Here is a 14753-nt window from a genome sequence, read left to right on the forward strand (position 1 = left end):
GTCACAACGCAAACGACGGCACGCGTGTTTCGGGGTTTTAACGCGACGGGATGACGTCATCCGAGTTTCATGCACAATTTCCTGAGGTGACGTCAGAAACGTGATGACGTAATACACGCTCTAATCACAATATTTATACGAGGAATCCGATGAGCCAAACAGCTATTTTTCAATGATATCCAGAGATGTCAATGTTCGGTATCCTCAGTGTAAATAATCTATGAATTGATTATCGCACGTACTAAACACGACGTGATGACGTCACACAACGAAGGAGCCTGGCCAACCTTTGCGTGATGACGTTGCACTCAATGAAAGAGCCAGACGGGTCATGCGTGATGACGTCATCACGCACGTCCGAAGCCTCCGTCTTGCCTAGCGCGAGGCGATTGTTGGATCAGCGAGTTACGCGCCGAGGTAAGTCTCGTGTTGATGTTGTTATTTTGATAATTACATTCGCTGCGAGCCAACACGAGACGCCTTGTGAGTATTCAAGAGACTTTAAAAAATAAAGTCACTACAAGCACTCGGGGTGCTGTTAAAAATCGAATACCCCCGAAACCCCACGGGGGCCTAAGGTCGCTCGCTCCTCGCGTGCCACGGGGGGGTGGTGGGGGCGGGGGGGGTTGTGGGGGGCCGGGCGGGTTGTGGGGGGGCGGGTGGGTGGTGGTGGGTTGTGGGGGGTGGTGGTGGGGGCGGGGGGGGTTGTGGGGGGGGCCGGGCGGGTTGTGGGGGGGCGGCTGGGTGGTGGTGGGGTTGTGGGGGGGTGGTGGTGGGGGCGGGGGGGATTGTGGGGGGGGGGCCGGGCGGGTTGTGGGGGGGGGCCGGGCGGGTTGTGGGGGGCGGGCGGGTTGTGGGGGGGTGGGTTGTGGGGGGGGCCGGCCGGGTTGTGGGGGGGGCAGGTTGTGGGGGGGGCCGGCCGGGTTGTGGGGGGGTGGGTTGTGGGGGGGGCCGGCCGGGTTGTGGGGGGGTGGGTTGTGGGGGGGGCCGGCCGGGTTGTGGGGGGGGCAGGTTGTGGGGGGGTATCCGGCTCGCAGGGTGCTCCACAAGTCCCGTGACCCCAATTGTATTCTCCAAAGCGTAATACGTTTTACGTTAAGATGAGCCGTGAATATGAAAATCATGTTCAGGGTCAATAAAATGTCACAATTTTTTTTACTTTGTCAGGTAAGGCCCCACTGAGCTAGTTTTTAGAAGCGACCTGGACATCACAAATGATATCCCAACGAAGTTGGCGGCTTATCAGCATCCCCGGTGTGAACATTTATAGCAGCAGCAGCCAAATCCTGTGAACGCGTCGTGACGTCGATTCTAAACGTGGAGGGTAGAACCAGAGACAAATCCACGCGAGAGAGAGAGACACCGCAGACTCCACACATACAGCGGCAGCGGGCGTCAGGGTCGGGATTGAACCCACGACCTCCTGTACACCAGGCGAAGGAGTTCACATCTAGCCACCGTGGCGCCCTTAACTATTAGTAGGCACGCAAAAATCTATCAAAACTTGACCCCTCCCCTGTACGCACACATACTTTTTACCCCCCCCCCCGAATCCTATAGAACGGTCGATATTTAATCCACGCAGAAACGATCAAGGATTAATACTCTGGCTATTTCGGTAAAGTCACGTAGGTATAAATGTGGGTCACTGTACCGTATTCTCGGTGGGTCTTTGTGGGTCTGTTGGTTGGCTTGATGGTAACCCTTTGTTTTGCTTGCATGGCCACAATGGCACTCCTGTGTTTTTTTCTGAAATGTTCCATCTATGGCCTACTGATGGTTAGTTACACAAGTCTACTAGTGATGAACAGCCATGCATAAATATTGCACTGGGTGTAAGGCGGTTAATTGGCCAGGGGAGATTATTTTGTGAAAAGGTCGGATATCTGACACGAAGGACAGACGATTCTATTTTTTTGTTTGAGTCATCACTGAATGTTCATCTGCCCCCTTTGCAACACATACATATAAGATGTCGATTTTTGTGTGCATGTTTATTGAAGCCCTTTTGTCAAGACAGATACTTCTCATCGCAGTGTTGTCTTTTTTTATGTAACTTTCCTACACTGGTCAGTGCGGTTTGATGCTGGTGGGGGTTCTTAGGACAGGTTTAGAGATGATAACTCACCAATGAGGTGGTGAGCTGCGGTAATGAGTCAAACTCAGGCCGCTGGGTTTAGAGGGCACCCTAGCTCCCTTCATACGACTGCAGTGAAAGAAATTGAAGGTGCAAAGTTGTAAAAAAGATGATGCATGCAGAAATTTATAATTCCGAAATGGCAGTGGAATAAATGTATCTTTATAAAAAAAAATCTGGGTTAGGTCACGTAATTTTCTGGCCAAATTTGTGTCTTTAAGACCCTCCACCCGGCACAGTCAAACAAATTAGATTGTCACGTGATGTACAAGCGTTTAACCACGCACCAATTGTACAATTTCTAACTCACCTTTGAGCAAATCTCATTTAAAATCAGCAATTAGATTAACGGCATTTCACTTGAGACAATCTCATGCATCATAAATTCGAATAAAAATCCAGGGTCAGTCGTATCTCATTTCTAAATTTGGTTGAGAATTTCGCTTCAACTTACCGGTGATCTGCAACAATAGATAATAAATGGCGTGTTAAATGCTTGTACACATGGCGGTTGAATTTGTTTGGCTGTGTCGGTTGACGGATCGTAATATCAACTCAAATTTGACCAGATAATTAGGTGGCCTCATCAAAAAAATATTCTATGAATCGTAATAATGTTAAGGAATAATTGTTTTCTGTTTGTGTATAGGTCTGGTAATTTATAAAGATAATCGTTAGTTTCCTTATATTTCTATGAAACCGTGTTGCAGTGGCCTTTGTGAGCTTGAAGTTTGCTTTCTGTTCGCAGCTTCTTGAGACCGCTGTGAGCTCGACAAGCGGACGGGCGTGTGGCGGGCTGTCTCGGCAATGCACCAAACCTCACCGCGCATCAGCGTCCAGTTTGCTGAACACAGCGCCTTCAACAAACAGCGAGAGGGTGGACCGACACTCCATCTCATCTCGTTGACCGTGCTTTGAGGGGTTGTGTGTGTGCGACCTTCAAAGTCACCTAATCGTAGATCGGTCGACTAGCATGGAGCATTCCGCTGAGCAGAAGGACAGCGGCGATCAAAAGAGCTCCGCTTCTCAAGTCCTGGGCTCATCCGCAGCCAACGCCCTTGACCTGGAGATGGCCATGTGGGATTACGAAGCGCAATGGGACACGCCCGGTACCACGGGCTTCCAGACCGATTCCTTGAGCCGGAAGAGAAAGTGCGCAAATACTGACAAGGAGGATCCAGCGGCGACACCGTCGAAAAAACTGAAGGATGACGCCAATGCTAATCAGGTACCTCGTGACACTTCGTGCTGTACGACCAAGTGGCGCCATGGCCGTGCCGGACCGCTTTGGCACGGCTTGAGGCACCAGGTGGTTTTTCCACAGCACAAGCCGGGCTGTGCCACTGACGTCGCACACATTTGCCGAGTCGAGACGCGCGTAGATGACTCGGTGGCACAGTGTCCTTGCGGCGTACTGAATGGACATCACCCGCAGCAATGAACGTGTCAATTTTCTGTCCAGAGTCGTCGAATTGGCCTAATTCCTTGGATCCTTCAGCCAAATAAAAAGTTATTTTATCGGCAGTGAAAGGATGTTGGAGTTAGTTGACTGCCGATAAGGATTTGAGTGCATACATTTGCGACGTAATTGTTATTTCAACACAATGTGTGAACATTCGACGAGGTTGTCCTTCGAGCTCTATCTTGTTTTCTTGCAGGATTTCTTTGTGAACCTTTGGCCGGATGAACTGGAGTTAGACGTTTATCCCCCAGGTATGTGACATCTTACCTGAAGTAATAATAATATCTAAATTCAAGTTCTAAATAAGTTGTTATTCACCATTGCATTTAACATGCAAGCTTTTGCAACTGATATGATTCTTGGTGGATTTTTGTGGTCAAAAAGCTGTGTCAGGGTGTTCAACACACATTGGTATTTCACTCACACGCTCTGCGCCAAAAAGCAATTATGAATTACCCATTAAATGAGTACTTTGCAAAATGTTTTTAAGAGTAATTGACGACGTAGCTCTTTTATTGCATCAGTAATTTTAGTTCATTAAATTAATGTTGGTGTATAACTGACAATGTGCACGACAAGCATCGTGCATCGTAAAGTTGCAGTGATAAGTAGGCTCGTGGCACGCTTATGTTTAGTGAACCACATTTATACAATGTTTTCGCAATCTTTAAGAGTACTGGATGTATGGTCCTGGAAGTTAACATTGATTTCATATCGGAGTGGGAAAATAATCGCGCAGCTGCTCTGTTTGCTATTTGGATTGTGGCTTCCTTCAACCTCTGCTGAGTTGTTTGCAGTCTTTGTTTGGTTTCTCTAGGTGATAACCCAAGAGACCAGAATAAGCATCAGTTGCAAGAGTGACCTGGGGCATTGGTCTGCCTGTAGGGGGCAATGATTGCTATGTATATTGCCAATTGAGTGTATAAATGTTTGACCCATCTGCTGGAGGCAACGCATGTTGATCATTCAGTGTCCAACTTTCGTGTTTTGGATTACAGGGAGCGAAAAAAAGCGACACTGGGCAGAGGTTAGGTGAGTCTTTTATTTGAAAAAAATTTTAGGGCGTTGTGCCCATGCAGACACGTGTACAGATTTCCCTTTATCAAGATTTGACCCTCCGGTGAGATGCACTGTCTTTCTTTGCGAAGGATGCCTGGTGACGTGTTCACTAGCGAGGCACACTCGTGGATGCTTCGCCTGTCTAGGCCTCACCTATTGAGAAGTCACACCTGCATGACCCGCACCTGCGAGAGCCTCAACCTGTCATCGGTCTCACCTGTGTGTAGGCCTCGTGTTTGATGTAGTGACTTGGGGGCTCAGTTGATGGATCGTGCAACAATGCAGTAGACACCCGTCATTGTGTGTTGGAGGAATTTGTCGCTTGCTGTAGAGGTTTGCGGTTTGGGCCTTGCGTCCACCCTGGTTAATATCGCAAGTGAATTAACCGTGAATATGCGGTGTCTACTTCACAGTGAACATTAAATGTATGATAAGGTTATAAAAAAAAAGAGACCGTGTTGCGCCAGCATCACGTTACAAATCTGTCGCATTTTTGTCACAGTGATTCCCGTGACTGGGATGAGTTTATCCACAGGACAACCACGATTGACATCCCCAAAAGAGCGGTCCTTATTTTATTGACCCTGGAGGGATAATGGGTCGAGTCATCCCCCCCCCGCTCCAAACCAGGTTTTGAAATGTCAACCCACCGATTGGACTGCAAGCCGCTTGTTCTACCGCTAAGTCACCTGGCCGGGTGCCTTATTGGTATCATGTCACGTGACTGAGGCGGTGTCCCAAACCAACAGGAATCTCTTGTCGTGCCCGATGTGCCGATTCCGCACGACCGAAGAGGACGAGCTGGAGATGCACTTGAAGAGCAAGCCACACTGCGAGTCGATGAGGATCGTCGATGAATCCTTCGGCGAGAGCCCCATGGCCCTCCGTCTCCTCAGGGTAAATCGCATTGTCGCGTCGCATTGGATTGTAGGAGGGCTTAAGCGTGTAATAGGGGGTTGGTGGTGCGTGTTCTCTTGTGACCGTCGCTCTTTTTCCGCAGGAATTGATGAAAGCTCGAAATGAGAAACGTAAGCAGAGGATGCGATTGAGGGAGGAGGGTGCCTGGGGAAGTACGATGGAACCGACCGTGAATATTCCCTGCGATCCTGATAAAGGTTTTTACGCCACCAGACTCGTGCACCCTTTGCGCGCGTGTCCGTCTGCACGGCTGCTTTCGCGTTTGTGTAGTCTTGCGCTGCTGCCTACACGAGAGAGATGCTTTCTCCCACGTTCCCTTCACGCCACTTAGCTCCGGCCCACGATCACGGGGCAGAGTTTGTTCCCCAGCCGTGCAGGCGCACATCCGAGCCGCTGAGTTTGCTGCCTTCGTTTAAAGACTCGCCCAAACCTGCACTCACCTTGTCGGTATTCACCAGTGACTTTCCTCTCATTCGCATTACGACGGATTAATGACTGCACGTTTCTTTTTTTTACAGCACCGTTGTAACGGCTTACCATTGTAACGGCTTGCCGTCTTACGGCGCTGTAGGAATTATCGTCATCATCATTATTGTTGTTATTGTGACTGACCCTACCATGTCACCCTGTCCAGGTTTTTGAGCCACGCGACGATTCACCGTGTCCCAGATCAACCTTTATATTAACAAATCTCAATTGGCTCCCACTTGGTCATGAATTAATGACATGTGCGTAAGAGGGTGTATTTTTTTAAGAAATGTGTCTTTTGCCCTGTTTTCACAGCACGGCTAAAATTGGATGATGATATGGAGGTTAAAGACATGATTCGGTGTCACGCCTGCAACACCTATTTGGTTAACGATTCTAAAATCCTGAATGAGCACATGGCTTCGAATACACACGTACTCCAGAAACAGGTGAGGCTAAATTGTCTTTCTTAAGTTTTAATACAGTAGCACTTACCGTATTCGACCAGATTATAAGACAAATACATATATTTATTAAAAACATTTGTTGAGCGTTGTGAACTCAGCCACTCTTTGCAATGCATATGTTAGTGGTAGGCAGGTGGTGTTATAATAATGTTTAGTTTCACAGTGTAATTCGTGCAAATTTCATCTCACAATTGCTGAGGAACCACAGACGGGCTGGCAGGCCGCAGCCAGGCGGTGAGCAAGTGTTTCCAACAAGTTGTCCACGATCTGTGATCCTCTACATATTAAGATGTTTTCAACCAATTAGTGTAAATGCAAGTGGGAAGATACCGGAGCACCCAGAGTAAACCCAGTCGTGTGAGGGGGCAACACCATCCCATAAATAAATATTCTGATTCATAAAGAAAGTGACAGGCGATATTAGTCCGCACTTTGCTGTACTGCCTTCTCCTGACAAGCCAGGGTTTATGGCACCTCTTTAACACCCACGGAAAGTGAGCTCCGGAACATTTGTGGGATTCACAAACCCTCGCCTCCACCGTGCTGGATTACAGGCAGAAATTGTAAAAAAATATGGGGCGACGAGGGGAGAGGGTGATGCGTTCGTCGTCACTAACACTGGGTGTGAAAGAGAGCCACGTGATATATGCGGCACCTCGAGAAAGAAGGGGGAGGCGAGTAACATGAGTGGGCTGACAGATTGACAGAAAAGCAGACAACCAGTGTCAACAATGGGCCCAACGCTCTGTGGTCCTATATCTGTATGTTTGGCCAGCTCCATTAGTGAGGGTTTATACCTTTGGAAGGAAATCAGAGTACCCGTAGAAACCCTGCATGTGTGAGTGGGGTGTAACACTCAATCCCTGTACGGATGGGAATTATCCCACTCGATGTACTGCCATCCTGTTGGAAGGTAAAAGTGTACAAGACGGTAGTGAAGCCGATGCTGCTCTATGTGGTCGAGTGCTGGGGCACAAGAAAGAGGGAGGACCAAGAGGATGTTGTGGTGGATGTTGAGTTTAACAAGGAAGGACAGGGTGAGAAATGAAGAAGTGAGAGGAAGACTCAAGGTGGTAGAAATTACAGGGAAGATGACGTAGAAAGGCTGGTGCGGTTCGGTCGTGTGGAGAGATAGCAGGACAATTATGTGGGTCAGAAGGTGCAAGTGATGCAAGTGGAAGGAAAGAGATCAATAGGAAGAAAGAAAAAGAGGTGGGGGGGGGGGGGGGGGCTGTGGTGCGATAGGACACGGTGGCCCGAGGAGCGGAAAGAGCTGAAGCAGGACAGGGCAGTGTGGAGAAGGTTGGCAAGGACAGTGGAACACCCCACATGATGAGTGGGATAAACTGCGTGGGAGACGACTGTACTGCCATCCTGTACTGCCATCCTGTACTGCCATCCTACCCTGGCAAGTCGGGAGATGGTGGCCTCGGTAGCGAGTCAGAAACGTGCACGTGTGCTGTTTCATGACTGAAAACAATTGCAGCAGTGAATTTTACACATGCACTGTCGTGATTAACATGATTGATAATTTATATTTGGGTCACATCACCACGTGAGTAAAAATGGCAATGTGTGTTGTGCACCATACTCCACCTGTTACAGCCAAATAAATAAAGTTGTTACTCAAACAAACATGCCGATTTATTACTGCTACAGCACCACCGGTAATGTTGTTGGAGAGCGAACCACAATGTTTAACAACTGGGTACGGATGTTTCACTGGTAGTTACAACCAGCATAATTTTCAGAATTGTTAAAATCTACAACATATCTGCGTTGTGCTGAAGCAATATTTGGCAGCGATACATGTCCACGTGATGAGCCACTTTGTTGAGCTTTATTTGTGGCCAGTTCGCTTCTGAAAAATAGCTAGGATAGCTCAGTGGGCCTTACCTGCAATTTTTTTTATAATAAATTGGCACGTTTGTTCACGTGACAACTTCATTTATTCGGTTGTCGGGTGGAGGAGGGATGTACAACACACTGGCTTTTTAGTCTCGCAGCCATCTCGGCCAAAAAAATAGTTATGAATCGATCGCAGTTGTGTTGAGCTGAAACGCTGTTTTGCATGTGTTTTAGAATTACTTGGAAGAAAGAAAAGAAGTTGCCATACACGCTGCCAAGTGCATCCTCTCCCAGCCGAAGAATATCCAATTGTTTGAGAAGTACAAAGAGGTTATCCATTTTACTCTTTCTATCATTATTATGTTCATTCCGTTGAAAATGGTTGACCATGTTGTCCACATGCTACCCGATTATTGCTATGATCTTCTTTGGGTCTTTCGGTAAAGTCACGTAGATAGAAAAAATAATTATAATAAAATAATATATAAATAAAATGAAAATAAAGTTAATAAAAAAATATAAGAAAAAATAAGAAAAAAATAAGAAAAAATACAAATATAATGACGTTTTGATTGCAATGTGACTTTACCGAAAGACCCAAAGAATATGAATTTCTGCAGTCACGAAAGCTTTAAGTATTGCTATGACCATTTATAACATTGCTAGCTAGCACTGTTGTTGTCCTCTACTGTTATGAACAATTGTTATTTATGTTAAGTACATGTGAATACATTGTTATGCCACGACAGGCCTTCTTAAAACCCTGCACTTTTGCCAATCACCACTTCTTTTTTTACTTTGTGAAAGCGTTTAGATTATTGCGTTATGTTGATCACGGTAACTGGCTCATGATTAATACCAATTGCACGCCTTAACCCCAGGAATCCTCGGTAAATCTCAGTCCTATTTAATTTTAAATTAAGGTTCTGTACAGAGGTGTTTTGGTCAATTTCTTTTTAAAGCGTTGCTGTGCATGTAGGAGTAAACAGCAGTACCCGGGGAAGGCCCCTTGCATTACAAGGGGAAGAACACTCAAAAGTCCACACAGAAGTGTCTGTGAGATCATTTGATGATATCCCCCCGGCCGAGTTGAGTAAAACTCAATGGGCTTTACTCGGGGAAATAAACTTTTGATTCGGAGACTTCCGATTCATTTGCCAGTCCGCATTCTCCTGACCATGTCACAGCCCAGAGAATTTAGGATTTTTGGATTTTCTCAAATCTGCATGATCCACCAAACGTCACCTTGAAATAACTTGGTAACTAATTACACAATAAAGTTGTAATAACAGGGCTTGGAATTCTAAAAACTAGTCTTGTGGGGTGGTGATGTGGCTCAGCAGTAGCGCCTTTGCAGATTTTTGCAGAGGTTCGCAGTTCGAATCCAGCAGGCCTGCCCTGGTTATTACTGCCGGTGTGTAATAACCATAAAATACCCATTTGCTTCACAGTAGACCTTAAAGATCCCGTGACATTCGAATAGAGCAGCTTATTGTGTGCCAGCATCATGGTCCAAATTGACCAAATTTGAGAAAAAAAATACCTGCGAATTACTCAATTGGGATGCCACACAGCAAAATTACCCGCTACTGTGAAACTACTGCGGACTGTATCTGAAACATGGCACCATTGCGTTACATGAATAGCACGAATGCCAAACTTCCTATCTCATTTCCATTATTAATGCGAAACCGCTCAATTGATTGCAGAGTGTACAGAACTGTTATTCGGGAACCAACATTGACCTTTCTGCGGATGCATTCTCTTGTTTAAAGGCCCTCTATGAGAAAGAGATGGAACAGATGAAGAGGGAAGAGGAGGAACTCTTGCGGAAATTTAAAGAGAGCGTCGGAGCGAGTGTCGAGTCGAGCAAGGCCCAGTCGGGCGCCCTGCAGGCAGCAGAGAGAGCGCCGGAGGGCCCCAAACGGGCTGGACTGGCAAGCAAACCGGCCGGCAACACGAAGGTGGTGGCTCAGAAGGGCAAGAAAGCGATCGCCGAAGCGGGCAGCGTGGTGGCAGTGGTAACCAAGAAAGTGGTTAATGTCGCTGCCAAGACAGCCATGGGCACACGTAAGGCTGTTCCACCAGTCAAGGCTGCTGCACCAGTCAAGGCTGTTACACCACCTAAGGCTGTTGCAACAGGAAAGGCTGTTGCCCGAGTTAAGGCTGTTGGAGCAGTTCAGGCTGTTGCACCACCTAAGGCTGTTGTTGCAACAGGAAAGGCTGTTGTTGCAACACCTAAGGCTGTTGCAACACCTAAGGCTGTTGTTGCAACACCTAAGGCTGTTGTTGCAACACCTAAGGCTGTTGTTGCAACACCTAAGGCTGTTGTTGCAACACCTAAGGCTGTTGTTGCAACACCTAAGGCTGTTGTTGCAACACCTAAGGCTGTTGTTGCAACACCTAAGGCTGTTGTTGCAACACCTAAGGCTGTTGTTGCAACACCTAAGGCTGTTGTTGCAACACCTAAGGCTGTTGTTGCAACACCTAAGGCTGTTGTTGCAACACCTAAGGCTGTTGTTGCAACACCTAAGGCTGTTGTTGCAACACCTAAGGCTGTTGTTGCAACACCTAAGGCTGCTGTTGCAACACCTAAGGCTGCTGTTGCAACACCTAAGGCTGCTGTTGCAACACCTAAGGCTGTTGTTGCAACACCTAAGGCTGCTGTTGCAACACCTCAGCCTGTTGTTGCAACACCCAAGGCTGTTGTTGCAACACCTAAGGCTGCTGTTGCAACACCTCAGCCTGTTGTTGCAACACCCAAGGCTGTTGTTGCAACACCTCAGGCTGTTGTTGCAACACCTAAGGCTGCTGTTGCAACACCTCAGCCTGTTGTTGCAACACCCAAGGCTGTTGTTGCAACACCTAAGGCTGCTGTTGCAACACCTCAGCCTGTTGTTGCAACACCCAAGGCTGCTGTTGCAACACCTAAGGCTGCTGTTGCAACACCTCAGCCTGTTGTTGCAACACCCCAGGCTGTTGTTGCAACACCTCAGGCTGTTGTTGCAACACCTCAGCCTGTTGTTGCAACACCTCAGGCTGTTGTTGCAACACCTAAGGCTGTTGTTGCAACACCTAAGGCTGTTGCAATACCTCAGGCTGTTGTTGCAACACCTCAGGTTGTTGCAACAGGAGGAGTAATTGTTGCAATGGGTAAGGCTACAGGTGTAACTGTAGCAGAAGACACGGCTGCTGGAGCAGGACAAGGCTGTTGCAACAGGAGGCAAGGGTAAGAATAAATCGGGAAGGGCGGTTAAAAAGATTGGTAAGGTTGGAGAACAGAGTAGAAATGTAGCGAAGATAAGCGGAGCAGAAGGGCCACGTTTGGATAAATCTGCCGATGGGGTTAAAGATGCCAACGAGGCAGCGGAGGTTACGGGCAATACTTTGGGACACCTTGCTCAGTCAACTGGTAAGGTCGGTACGATGACCAAGGATGCGATAGAAAACTTACCTGCGCTCCTTGAAGAAACTGGAAAAGTGGATCCTGACACTGAGAAGGTGGCCAGTGTATCTGGTGAGAAGGGTGGTGTGCTTGTCGTTGAGTGTGGCAAAGCAGTTGAAGAAACTAGCATCACTACTGAGGGTGCGAGTGAAGCTTTTAAAAATGATGTCAAAGAGATGGGTTTGACTGAAGGAGCCTGCTGTCCACTTGAAGAGATGAGCAAAAGTGAAAATCTGAGTAAGGCTGTGGAAACAAATCCTGAATATGAAGAACCTGCAGATTTGGTTGAAGAAATGGACACTGGAGAAGCAGGTAGCACATGTAATGAAGATGAAGATTCTTCCAAGTTCATTGAGGGAACAGACAAGACTGGGGAGGCCCGAGAGACAATTGGAAAACCCAGCAGCACAAGAGAATCGGTGGAGTCGGTAAAAGGAAGTGACGCATCTTCTGGAGACTCTGGAGAATTGGTGGGGGCGGTTAAAGAAAGCGACACATCTACTGGAGACTCTGCAAAATTGGTAGAGGCGGTAAAAGGAAGCGACGCTTCTACTGGAGACTCTGGAGAATTGGTGGAGTCGGTAAAAGGAAGTGACGCATCTTCTGGAGACTCTGGAGAATTGGTGGAGTCGGTAAAAGAAAGCGACGCATCTACTGGAGACTCTGCAAAATTGGTAGAGGCGGTAAAAGGAAGCGACGCTTCTACTGGAGACTCTGCAGAATTGGTGGAGGCGGTAAAAGGAAGCGATGGCTCCAGAGGAGGTGAGAGAGCGGTTGAGTCTGCCAAAGGAGAAAGCTCCGCGGCTGAGCTCAGCCAGGACGTGGGGAAGGCGGAGGGGACCCTGGTGAGGTCCGTCAGGGGGAAGAGGGGCAGGGCAGCACAGGGGCGAGGGAAGAAGGGCAGGAGGAACACTCATCCCTCTTAAACACATTCCTGCGGAGGGAGCTGGTAGGAACGTTGGGTTGCTCGGTCAACGGCGGCGTGGTGTATTCCGCAAATATGGCCGACTGTGAGGGCGGGCACAAGCCGGCGTGAGTAGGTTAAACGTTTTATAAGGGCACCACAGGGTGACCAGCCCCTCCCCACCCAGCCCCACCCCTCCCCACCCAGCTCTTCCCCACCCTCCAGAGGTCGCAAACGGGTTTTGATTCCGTACCCGTACCCGGCCGCACCAGGGTCGCAAACGGGTACCCGTACCCGGCCGGGTACGGGTACCCGTATGCTACCCGTACCCTACCCGAAATGAGTGACAAACGGTTACTCACTGGTGACTCACGGCCTACCCGTACCCGGCCGCACCAGGGTCACAAACGGGTACCCGTACCCAGCCGGGTATGGGTAGCCAGGTATCGGGTAGGTTACGGGTATCGGGTACCCGGTTGCAACATCTGCCACCCTCCCCTCCACACCCAGCCCCTCCCCTCCCCACCCTCCCATTTTTGGATGCACGATGGACGGTGGAACCAGGTGGTTTCTACCAGTAAGAGAATCTAATTGAAGAGCCCTAATAGAATCAGAACATATATTTAGACTGGAGAGATCGGCAGAGCTTTGCATCTCTTTTCCCCCAGATGTCTAATCAGGGCGGGTCATGGATGGAGTTGTTCTGTACCACAGGCCACCTGTGAGTTGCAAGAGAAAGCGAGATGTATCATTGAAATCATATTTCACTACCAGCAAAGAGAACTCCTGTACATGCATTGTCTTGAGTGGTACATTGTTACAAATGTAACGACACCAACACACGTTGTACTCGGAGCCCTTTATTCGACGCAGCACCAACATGAGGCCCGGCTTCTTGCTTGTAGCTCGTACTCTCTCCCCAACGTCCTTGCTCCATTAGCTCTTCCCTTTTATCCCTCTTGAGCCCTTCTCTCAAAACGTCTCTCATTGTCTTTTTTCCAACCAATCACCGTCCTCCTCCCTTATAACGGTTCTCAACCGTCGCTTCCCGTTTTTTCAGTTTGAACCTCTCCGCCAATCCCTTCAAACCTTGCCTCCCGGCCAATCACCGTTGAGGCCTCTGCACCAATAGGAGGCCGTGACCTACTTCCTGGAAGTCTGTTTGGCTGCATATTTGCTTGGGGCGAGTGCTCTCGAATTTCGGTCATTACACAAAGCTGACTTTTGTTGTATTTCCTGTTAAATTACGAATTGTATAAACAGCAGATGTGGTTACGGATATAATTTTTTGGTGTTTATGGATGTGCTCTGAATAAATGATTCTTAATACAGTTTCTGGTGACTTGTTATTGTGCAACTATCAGGAAGCCGCGGAAGTTCTGTGGAAAAATGGCGACTGTGTACATTTTACAAGTTGGTATTAATATTTACGACACTTGAAAATGTTGGTATCTTAATGAAAACGTTTCAATCACTGACCCACCAGCGTCGCGTGACGTCATCTCCCGTCACCATCAACATCGCCCCACGCTTGCGTGACGTCATCCTTCCACATCACTGGCTTCGCATTACGTCATGCACGTCTCGACGTCATCATCGCTCTCCAACTCTGGAGTGTCGCGTGACGTTCCCTCCACCGTAGGGATCGTGACGTCATAGCGCGCATTTCGCCCCAATGCGTCCCGTGACGTCATCCCCCCCTCAGCCTGGTGAGCGTAGCGAGTGGTGACGGTGAATGAGAAGTGAATTGATCAGAGGTGTGGACTCGAGTCATGTGACTTGGACTCGAGTCAGACTCGAGTCATGAATTTGATGACTTCAGACTCGACTTGGACTTGCATAACAATGACTTTGTCCCACCTCTGAGGTGTGGACTCGAGTCATGTGACTTGGACTCGAGTCAGACTCGAGTCATGAATTTGATGACTTCAGACTCGACTTGGACTTGCATAACAATGACTTTGTCCCACCTCTGGAATTGATCACAACCGATGATGCTGCTGCTGCATCTTGATAATTAACATTCCTGCGGAGGGAGCTGGTAG

General features: G+C 48.2%; 1 protein-coding gene across 1 annotated transcript; it reads left to right on the forward strand.

The window, feature by feature from the left end:
• Positions 1-300: 300 nt before the first annotated feature.
• On the forward strand, positions 301-11755 carry LOC133354720 (calphotin-like). Its single transcript, XM_061571774.1, has 9 exons — positions 301-417; positions 2886-3365; positions 3796-3850; positions 4598-4631; positions 5408-5555; positions 5659-5773; positions 6360-6493; positions 8594-8689; positions 10135-11755. Exons 2-9 carry the CDS (start codon positions 3111-3113, stop codon positions 11590-11592), a joined length of 2295 nt encoding a protein of 764 aa, XP_061427758.1. The 5' UTR covers positions 301-417; positions 2886-3110; the 3' UTR covers positions 11593-11755.
• The last annotated feature ends 2998 nt before the right edge of the window (positions 11756-14753 follow it).

Source organism: Lethenteron reissneri, chromosome 48 (assembly GCF_015708825.2).
Source record: "Lethenteron reissneri isolate LAM-NWPU_2019-01 chromosome 48, ASM1570882v1, whole genome shotgun sequence".
Taxonomy (NCBI): domain Eukaryota; kingdom Metazoa; phylum Chordata; class Hyperoartia; order Petromyzontiformes; family Petromyzontidae; genus Lethenteron; species Lethenteron reissneri.